Here is a 10,164-nt window from a genome sequence, read left to right as displayed (position 1 = left end):
TCCAGCCCATCCCCCCATTGTGGACATCCTGCCATCACCATTGCTTCTCAGCAGGGCCCCCTGTAGACTAAGGTGTTTGGCAATAACTGAGACCCTGCCCCAGATCTGCCAGGACTGGAGATTAATCAGCTATAGACCGATCAGTGGGGAGCTCTTAATTATTTTAACTGTCCTGATCATTGATTTAAGGCACTCCCTGACTCCAATTAATTTCATTCACTTTGAAACAGCAAAAAACAGCCAAGAGTGCTCATGTTCCTGAAATATTGGTATTTGGATCCCATTCTTATGTTTCCACTTCTAGGAAGTCTGCTGGAGTAAGTTTCTGGGTTTTGAAATAATGGAAGTGCAGCCTTTTTGTGAGCTAGACGATGATATAAAATGCTTTATGTTTTAATGCTTGCTTCATTCATTTCTGGAGCTTGCATTGTATCACTGGTTTTATCAGTCATTTGTATTGGGTTTCTGAGACTATCAAAACGAGAAACACCCCCTACGTTTGCTTCTGCTTTTCTTCTTTCTTTTTTTTGAGTGAAGTTAATAAAATAATTTGAGTAACATGGAGTTCCCTGCCACCCTGCCCCATTTTATCCTGAGTTAAAAGCATACGTTAAATAGGTTATAAAAGGAATATAAAGTTCCCTCTTTCTTGGGGGGCCTGGGTGGCTCAGTCTGTTGAGCATCTCTTGATTTCGGCTCAGGCCATGATCCCAGGGTCGTGGGATTGAGGCCCGTGTAGGGCTCCCGCTGAGCATAGAGCCTGCTTAAGATTCTCTCTCTCCCTCTGCCTCTCTGCTCTACTTGTGCTTTCTCTCTCTAAAATTAAAAAATAAAATTTTTTTCTTATTTAAAAAAAAGTTCCATCTTTATTCTGAGATGATGTAAAAAGAGGCATGTTCATAGTAATTTGGCTGTGGAAAACATCCCCCAAATGACAGGTTCTTGGGTGCAGGACTACCCTTGCTAATAGTCTACAGGTGTGCAGGTAATGAATCTGCTGTGCCTTCCTGGGGAAGAGGTGCTATGCTTTCAAAATATTCTCCCCCACATACATTTTGCCCTGAAACCCTTTGTCCAGTGACATGGCAAATTGCTTCCTAGTTCGGTGCCAGGTATTGGAATTTTATTAACATATACTCTACTTCTTCCAAAGGATTCGAATGGCAACAATGAAACTGAAGTTAAGATGATGTTAAAATTCCATTCCTTCTACTGCTGTGACATTTGATTTAATAAGAAAATTTTCCTCATCTGTAAAATGGGTTATCCAACTGCGACTGTCTGCCCCATGACTGCTCTGGTGAGCTAATAGGTCTGGAAAGCACGTAAATTATTGTATCTGTGGGATCTGTAGTTGTTCGGGGACTACGTCATTATTGAGCTCTACTTGAGACCCCCAGTGACTCGCCTACGTTCCACGAGAACATTGGTGTTAAGTGTGGAGTGACCTTCCTGAGATTTCTGAGTAGGCTGTAGTGTCCAGGATGCCCCCTTTGGAGTGCCAGAGCAAGAGATCAAAGAAACCAGAAACATAGTTTGATTTTAAATCAAAAGTTATGACTTTATTTTAATATACCAAGAAAAAATATTTCTTTGAATGTTGTGAAATAAGCACTTGAAAATAACAAGTCCAACATTGCTGTGATTTGCTCTGTGAAGCTTCTATGGGTGAACTTCTATCTGAACGTGCTCTGGGGCCCCTAAGAGGCTGCATCTCTCAGCGGTTTTCAAGTTAGCAGCAAGCAGCCTCCTACCTGAACATGCCCGGACAGACCTGCCTGAAACTGACATGCCTGGGGAGCACGATTAGGCTACTTCTGGAGAGTTCTTGATATCTGCCCACAGAGAGAAGTCTCAAGAGCCAAGTGTTGAGAAATTAACAGTGTTTAAATACCAACATGAGTCAGGACGCCTCGATCCTGGCCTAAGTGGGTTGCAATTATGGCTTGACCCTGACTTATGGGACCGGTTTCTTGAATTTAACGAGTTGCTTCAGAAGTTTACTACAATGTAGTTTTGGGCCTAGATTTCCACTGAAGTGTATCTGACTGCAAGACTTTTGTTTGCCCGACATAAAATTAAAATGCCCTTATTACGACCTTTCCAAACCCACACATGGGTGTGCACGCGTGCTTTCTCTTCTATTGTCAGAACAACTTCTGTTTCACTTTTTTCTAAGTGTGATTCAGGAGGAAGGGAAGCCTGGGAATTACTGTCTCCCCTTCTATGAGCCCTGAATTTTTAAAGTATTTGAGGATGAGGAAAGTTAATGGGATGATTCAACAGGCTTGTGAATATTCTTCGATACTCTGTGCGGGTGTTCTTAGCTATGCGTTCCGCCATGTGGCTGGAGGACGTTTATAATTGGGAGTCTGTCACAACTGGCATTCAAAAAAATGCTATAATGGCACTGACCTTGTTTTGCTCAAGTATTGGGTGCCAGCAGACCAAGGCCGTCTGTTCGTTGGAAACTGGGTCCTAACACTTCATACTGATTGTTGGCACAAGGAGAGTATCGCTGCTTTATTAGCTCTCACTTCAGTGTGTGCGTACTACAGGCCAAACCCTGTGGTGCATTCTCAGCAAAATCTCTTCTTGATGGTAATGGGTCTGAGGCGCAAAGAATCAGATCTTGTGTATGAGACAGAGAGCACTTAAAGCTACAGGAGACAGTGACTCACAGGACGAACTATCATCCTGAACTGATAGCAAAATATCAGTGGAAACAAAAAAACCTGAACTACTGGAAAGTTCTGGGATTCCATCATGGAATTTTCACACAGTTACACTCTTAGGGAAACTTTTCCAGGGAAACAAGTGTCTAAAAGAGACAGGCATGGACCACCACATACAACTCAAAGCACTCGATTCTGGGATCAAAGTCTACTGGATCTTCTCCACTCCACTGCCAGCTCTCTTGAATCAGCACATGGCCAATCCAACAACTCTGAGAGAGAGCAAAAAAAAAGCCCTCAGGATGTGCTGGAGCCGGCAGTTGTGTGACACCTGGTCTCTGAGGGGAGGCTGTTTTATCAGAATAAAGAGAAGAGAGTAACCTGAGCACGCTGTCTCTCCCAGGTAATTTTGCAGTCTGGGAATGAGGCCAGACTTCTGGAGCATTCTACTCAGTGTAGTTTACTCCAGGCACTTTGCTTCTTTGATGTGCCAGGTTTTATCACAAAGATACCACATCTGATTTGGAAAAAAAAATTCTGTAGATCTCTTTCCCAGAAGTGTTCTACCATTCTGTTCTGCAAAACTCCTACCCAAATGAAGTTTCTGATGCAGGCCAGAACCACATTACTAGAGAGGTGGGGAAGTGAGAGTAATATAATCAATCCTTTCTTCCCCCTTAAGCAATCTATCCCTCCCCCCTAGTTTTTATAGTGGAGTGTGACTAGAAGCGTGAGGGTAAATTATCTGGAATAAGAATCTCGATATAGGATTTTAATTTGGTACTTTGGCCTGGCAGGAATTTAAATAGTACAGTATTTACTCTTTTCTCATTAGCAAAACTAGAAGGCCCAGATAAAACCTCCAGAGTGTTTTTCATTAGAATGTTTTCTATTGCAAACTTGTAGACTCGGGTTGATACTCAGACCTCGGGCATCAAATTGCATGCACTTATATATGAAACGAAGGATGTTTGTTTGTTTTTCAACCCAGAAATGTTGTCAACATGGTGGGATTGGAATGCAGTGGAAAATCTCCAATAGAAAGATAATCTATTGCAGCATAGAGGGGCAGTTCTAAAAACTTGCCTGCCCAAGTTTTTCTGGAATGTTAACTGATAGTAGGATTATCTATGTGGCAGTCAATTCTCTGGTAGGATTCAGATTTGCCATGGGCTAGTGGTCCAGCCTCTTATCTCGATATAATTAAGTAATCAAGCCAAGATGTTAAAAACATTGTATTGAAACTGTAATACCAGAATTTTTTTTAAGGTTTTTTTTCCTCCCATGATAAACATTGGAAAAGCCTTTAGATATATTTAGCCAATTCAAAAACTATTTATTAGACATTCAACCTGTAAACAAAAATTCTAAATTATCTCACAAGTGAACACAAGTATGAACCTGTATCAAGATAAAAGTGCTTTGGAAGCATCATTTAGAGTCTATTTAAGGTCTATGCTCATTTCCTTATTCTAACCTGCATTAAAGGATCAATGATAAATCAATGGATTCAATAATTAAATTAAATCAACCATATAAGCTCTAACTGGTCCTTCAGTTAAACTCAAGTCAGCTGTATTTGGCCTTTTCCTCATTTTAATTATTCTGCTCCTTTTCTTTTATAAGGAAAAAAAAAGCATATTGCACAGTATCATGGATTTTCAAAGCTCAAAATAACATTATTTGCATCCTAAGAACCTAGTAGCTGTTATAGCAGGTCCCACCTTTTTAGCTCATGCCTGTTTTTGCCTTAATATCACAATACATCCCTCCGTCAATTGTCTCTCATCTCTGAACCAATGTCAAGACATCATAGACTGTTCACAATAATTTAACACAGATGTAACAGTTTCCCTCCCCTGCAAAGCCCCACCCCCACCCCGGGTCTATCAGTCATGACTTGGTTTGCATGGATTCTTTGTTCATTGTTCAAGCCATTCACACAGAATGGGATAAAACTTTATTCTTTTAAATTCCACACATAAACAAGATGCTGAGAAAGCCCTTGTCATCTCTGACAGAGAAGCAGAGCAGCTCTGTTTCATGAATGACAACACAATTAAAGCTAAAATAATATAAAAATAATCTGAAAAATCCCTTTTACTGTACACTCTCAAATAAAGCAAGAAAGATAAACAACAGTTTTCCTTTTCTGCTAGCCAGAAAATGTGTCTCTATGCATTTGGGCTTTGAAGTTGAGTGTACCCCACATCTGTGTGCATGTACGTGTGGTTATGCGTGTATAGTCTACACAGTGTGGCTGCTAATCGTTTCATCTAGTTTTTCTAATCATGAAGCTACTTAACCAATTAGAATACTAGCATATCACATTGAACAATTTTACATAATTGCTTCTTTGAAATACTAGGAATGTTTACACATTTATTTGGCTTGTAAAGGACTGAAATATTACAGATAATATTATATTATCTAGCTTTTTTTTTTTTAAACAATATGGCTCTTCATAAATTGATTTTCTGAGTTCCAGAGCGAAAGTCCCTTTTAAAAAAATTTCTGAAGCGGACTTGAAGCAGGAAGAATGTCTTCTGACTTGGCCAAAAATATGACGAGTATTTTATATCATTTAAAATTTGAAGGATAAGTCTCTAAGGGGCCCTTTGTTGTCAACTGTTCAGCCAAACTTGCCATGAAGTGTCTGTTGAAGTATCTCCACTTGACCAGCAGAGGGCACTTTACACACCTCTGCATTGCTTAGGCAGCAAATGCAGAGGATGAGGAAACACAGTGTTCACCCAATATCAGGAAGAGCCCTGCAGATTTCTTTTTGAAATTCACAAAAATATAGAAAATATGGACTGTACAACAGGGTTTCATTTGGAAAGTTATGAGTGTGTGTGAAGTCAAATCGAGAGGGGTACGCGTAGTCTGTTGTATTCATCTTCGGCCCCCTACTTTCCCTCCTGTCCTTTCCCCTTTTTCCCAGCTCAAGAGTGCTATCCGGCTGGATCTTTTCACAGGTAGTACAGAATCCATTTTCAAATCATTCGGTTGAGTTTTACCTTTTCTATTCTGTATTTACTCTTCGGTTCCAAAGCCCAGGGCAACTGAACCAAGGATAATCCTTTCTAGCTCATTTCAGAGTAGAAATTACAGTTAAACTATCAGAAATGCTCCACGATGGAGCTGCCCCTTTAGGAACTGGGCTGCGTTGTTTCCATCCTCCCAGGAAGAACCTTGGAAAAGTATTGTGCCCCGTTTGGTTCTAGCAACCCCACTAGCCTGAGCTTGTGCTACGAAGGGAAAGATACCAGTCTTTCTCTGAGTTGAAATACAATTGTTTACATCCGTTTTCATGAGAGGTGATTAAGACATCTTTTCTTTTGGGGGCTACAGCTACTAACCTTTCTTTAAAAGGTTTTACTTTTCGCAAAAGCATTATTGTTCTAGATACCCACCCTGTGTCTCTTCCATTTTATCTATTCTATTGGCTCCAGTTTAGTGTCAAAAAAGATTAGAAAGGATTGTGTGTGTATGTGCTCGCACGGTTTTTTAAGTAAACTTCTTTCATTCTTAGAGAATTATAACACTTAGTAAATACTTTTTTTTTTTTTTCATATAGTGTTAATAGCCTTTGTTTACTTTCTACTTCTCTCTCTTTCTGTGCCTCTGGCTCACTTTTGTTCTCATTTGTCCTAGAACTGACAGTGAAAGGGGAATGGGGTTTTCCAGCAGCAGTCCTTTGGGATGGAGGTGCACTCAGTGAGTCCTCACCCAAAAAGGATCATAAACTTACTGGGTTACGTCAACCTAATTATCCCTAAGCTGCCTTGGGTTTTGTGTTTGCTCATGTGTTTTGTTTTGTTGTAGCTGCACCATATGTGATTCCTTGTGCCATTTTCTTTTGTCTATTGTTTTTCTTGATGACCCTGAGCTATGGCTTTCTCCTCAGTTCCAACACTATTCAGCCTTCGTTGTTTTCCTCATCTTGCCGATGTAGGCCTCAAAGAAGAAGTGGCAGAAAAGCACAAGGTAGCTGAGGTACATGAGTGAGGACCAGAAGATGTTCTGAAAGTGAGAGTGACACTGGTCTTGCTGCATCCAGGAGAAGACCAGGTAGTTAATGACACAGCCCATCAGCATCTGAGTGATCTGGGACAGGGTGATGAACATGGCAAACTTCCGGGAAACTCGGAAACCTGCCGCTCGCAAGGCATAGTAAGAGTACATCACGGCGTGCACGCCATAGTTCATGGTCATAAACCAACCACCCCCGGCTACCATGTCCTTGTAGGAGTACCAGGAGTACAGGAGCACAGTGATGTGGTGGTACCAGTGCAGGAAGATCAGCTTTTGCTTCCTCAGAATAATGAATATTGTATCTCCTGAAAGACAGAGAAGACAAAAAATGTACATGAGCCCCTTGACCATGACATAATGGTAATTCACATTTTTACAAGAAGGTAGGCATCTTGAACTAGCACTTGGGCGTGGCATGGACGGCGTTAGAATCCGGGAATGGTACTAGCTCTGTGAGCTTGGGCAAGTTACTTATCCTCACGATTTTCCAGTTTCTATAAAATGGGGATGATGGTGGGGATACCAACAGTAGCTTGGAAATGTCTGAGGACTAAAGAAGATAACCAACATGCCCTCTTGACACATGGAAAACACTCGATAAATGTCACTTTCGGAAACCCGTTTTACACAAAATCTTCATAACTTTTGATCTAGAAGGGACATTAGCAATCATGCTACCCAATTTTTATCTCGACCATACATTTTAGGAAATATTGTCTGAAAAAGTCAAGTGACTTCTCTCAGATCATTTATCAATAGAGACAAACAGATTAGAATTGGAGTGCTCAGCAAAATGTCCTTAGGCCTCTCTAGAGTAGGAAAACCATTTTTCTTTGGTATATGACAAAAGGTACTCCTCTCCTAAAAAACATATCTTTATAAGCTCCCTGTAAAATGTGAAGCCTCGACATACAGCAGTTGGAAAAGTAAAATGTGAGGAAAAGACAAAAACAGAGAGAGAAAAGTCACCTTTTACCCAGTTTGCTGAAGATGGTAATCTGAAAATTTTATATCAATGAATCGAACGATTACAAACTTAAAAATGACACACATTTTTATGGAGTTAACTTTGAGAAAGCTTTCCAGGATCTATTAACAATATTCTCTTGAAGAAAAAGACCCCTGTTTCTAAGGTAGGAAATTTATGTTATAGATGCTAGGATTCTGCTCAGGTAGGTAAATGCTATTTATACGTAATGATTCTCTGAAAAGCCTTAAGGATTCCAAAAAATATACTGTAGAAAAACTTATGTGAAAATGGATGAAGAGCAAGCTTAGTCACAAATATACATAATTCCATAAACAACTCTGAAAGAAGTGGAAAAGACATTGGGATGTGGGACAAAAACAGGATGTATGCTCCTTTATCTTTCTGATCTCTCTGGTTCTTCTCAGATATAGGAAAACCCAACATCCTTTGCGACCTTTGGAATTTGATTTGCTTTGCACAACGAGAACTAGAAGGCCCCTCGTCTCATTCTGAAATCTAATTAAGCACAAAGGGAATTAGTACTTACCCATGTCTTATCCCTTATATACTTCATGGATGGCCTAAAACATTTGGCACTCGGAAAGGTCAAAGAATGTGAGGTCTGGGTAAGATTTTTAAGGTTCTGATGGTCATGGTTGGAATAATATAGGTGGTGCCCCATTTCATTCAGCAGGAGCTATTTGTTTGTTTCTCTACAGAATTGTTAGACATTATCACTTCATATGTGTTTAGAACAGAAAAGGACAGCTATCAGTCGCTGTATTTCTGAACATATTATCAAATTTTCTTGGAAGTCCTTTTTTCTCTTATGAGATGTCTGGCATATTATGCCTTTAAATGTTAGCCAGACTGATAATGATTGACGGTGACAGTTACTCTGACTTGTATACTTAAGGGACAGAACTGGTATCAGGAGACCCGGGGTCTACTTCTTAGTGTTAAGCTGTGCTATTTTCGTGTGCCTGTCAAAGATCCACTATTTCTGTGTAATTACTACTTTGTGCCTCCCTTGGCTCAGTAAACTATAATGCAGACACAGTAATTCTAGCTTACTTTTGTTCAAAGTGGAAAGAAGGTAGAAGTCCAAGGAATTATATGTTAAAAACAAATTCAGTCATTCATAATTGAGAAGATGTTTGAGTCTCGAAGCATGAACAGAAATGTATATAATCCACCATGACATCCAACCATGTTGCAATAAAAGTTATTTGCTGTAAAGTAGTAAGCACCTCATCCTTTTAAATTCTTTTGATTTTTAACTCTAGCATCACTTTTATGTTAAAACTGTATCGTCTAAAGAACAATTTCAGTGTGAGGAGAGTAATAGGGGACAAAAGACAGACCATATTAGAATAAGCTAACTGGGAACGAAAAGTGGGGCCTAGAGTTCTGGAATTGAAACTTGATTTTGTGTTTTTCCTGTCTAAGTAGGAGTCTCACATCTCACGAGTACGGGGCATGATCTGAGACACGTTAGGTATTTCCATTTAAATGGGGGAGCTGGAGGTCAAGGACATGTCATGAGAGCTATAAAACAAAATTGATTTGATTTCATTTATGATTTTTTTTTTTTTGAACAGACAGGCTGGCAGGTGGAGTAATGAAGACGGGATTTCCCAGTAAAGGTCCTGGAGCCACTCCGGGCTAGCCTCCAATGCCCTATTAAGGTTAGTATCCCCAAGGAGGCTGCTGACCTAAGGAATGGCAGATTCTCCTGGGCAAGGGGAAGGGGAAACTGGCGGGGTTCCAGAAGGGCTTCCCTTAAGACCACCTACTTTTTTTTTTTTTTTTTTTTTGGATATTGCAGCTGAGATGCAATGTCACACCGCTCTGGAAGTTATGAATTATTTTTCTTCTGGGGAAACAACATAATCTCACAGTTGACTTGTCATGAGCCAGTCGTGCCATGATATGGTATTTACAGGCCTGCCAAAAGCTACAGAGTGACCTACAAATGCAAACCAAAGATAGGGATTGTGTATTTATTTGATGTTGGCCAACCAATCTTTTCTGGCCAAAGGTCTGGTTGGCATCATGGAAAGAATGTTGGCCCAACAATCAGCAGCGGGACTCTCGACTCTTAGACGCTTCAGCCGCATCATGTATTTTAGGTACCGCTGGTTCGTGTTCTCCCTACCACTGTCTCTCTAACTACTTTTGATTCAGCTATTTTCAATTCAGTCTGCAGGCAGGGTGTGCTCTTCTCATTCCTAAGTGTCCCTTCTGAACTGTACCTTCAGCCTGTGTGCCTGTTAAGTACAGGTGTCTGTGCGGCTTTGGAGAAGCCCATCAGCATTTGGAAACCCCCGGGTTGCTCACAATCACCAGGAGACGGACAGCCCACTGTGCGTGGTTTGTCACAGATGGCTATACCCCTCTTCGCAGAGTTAGCTGGAGCTCTGCTGAGTCAGAGTTTCAAAAACAATGACGAGCTCAACTATGCAAGGACCTAGATAGACT

The 10,164-nt window shown here is 40.5% G+C and overlaps 1 protein-coding gene across 2 annotated transcripts in view; it reads right to left on the bottom strand.

The window, feature by feature from the left end:
• Positions 1-3,892: 3,892 nt before the first annotated feature.
• The window catches only part of ELOVL6 (ELOVL fatty acid elongase 6), a 145,985-nt gene continuing 139,713 nt past the window's right edge, over positions 3,893-10,164 (bottom strand). For both annotated transcript variants that reach the window (XM_043570425.1, XM_043570416.1), the window contains exon 5: positions 3,893-7,018. In XM_043570425.1, coding sequence (XP_043426360.1) covers positions 6,594-7,018 — 425 coding nt within the window. In that variant the 3' untranslated portion in view covers positions 3,893-6,593. The remainder of the gene's footprint in view (positions 7,019-10,164) is intronic.

Source organism: Prionailurus bengalensis, chromosome B1 (assembly GCF_016509475.1).
Source record: "Prionailurus bengalensis isolate Pbe53 chromosome B1, Fcat_Pben_1.1_paternal_pri, whole genome shotgun sequence".
Lineage (NCBI taxonomy): Eukaryota > Metazoa > Chordata > Mammalia > Carnivora > Felidae > Prionailurus > Prionailurus bengalensis.
This window is presented reverse-complemented; position numbering and strand designations above follow the sequence as displayed.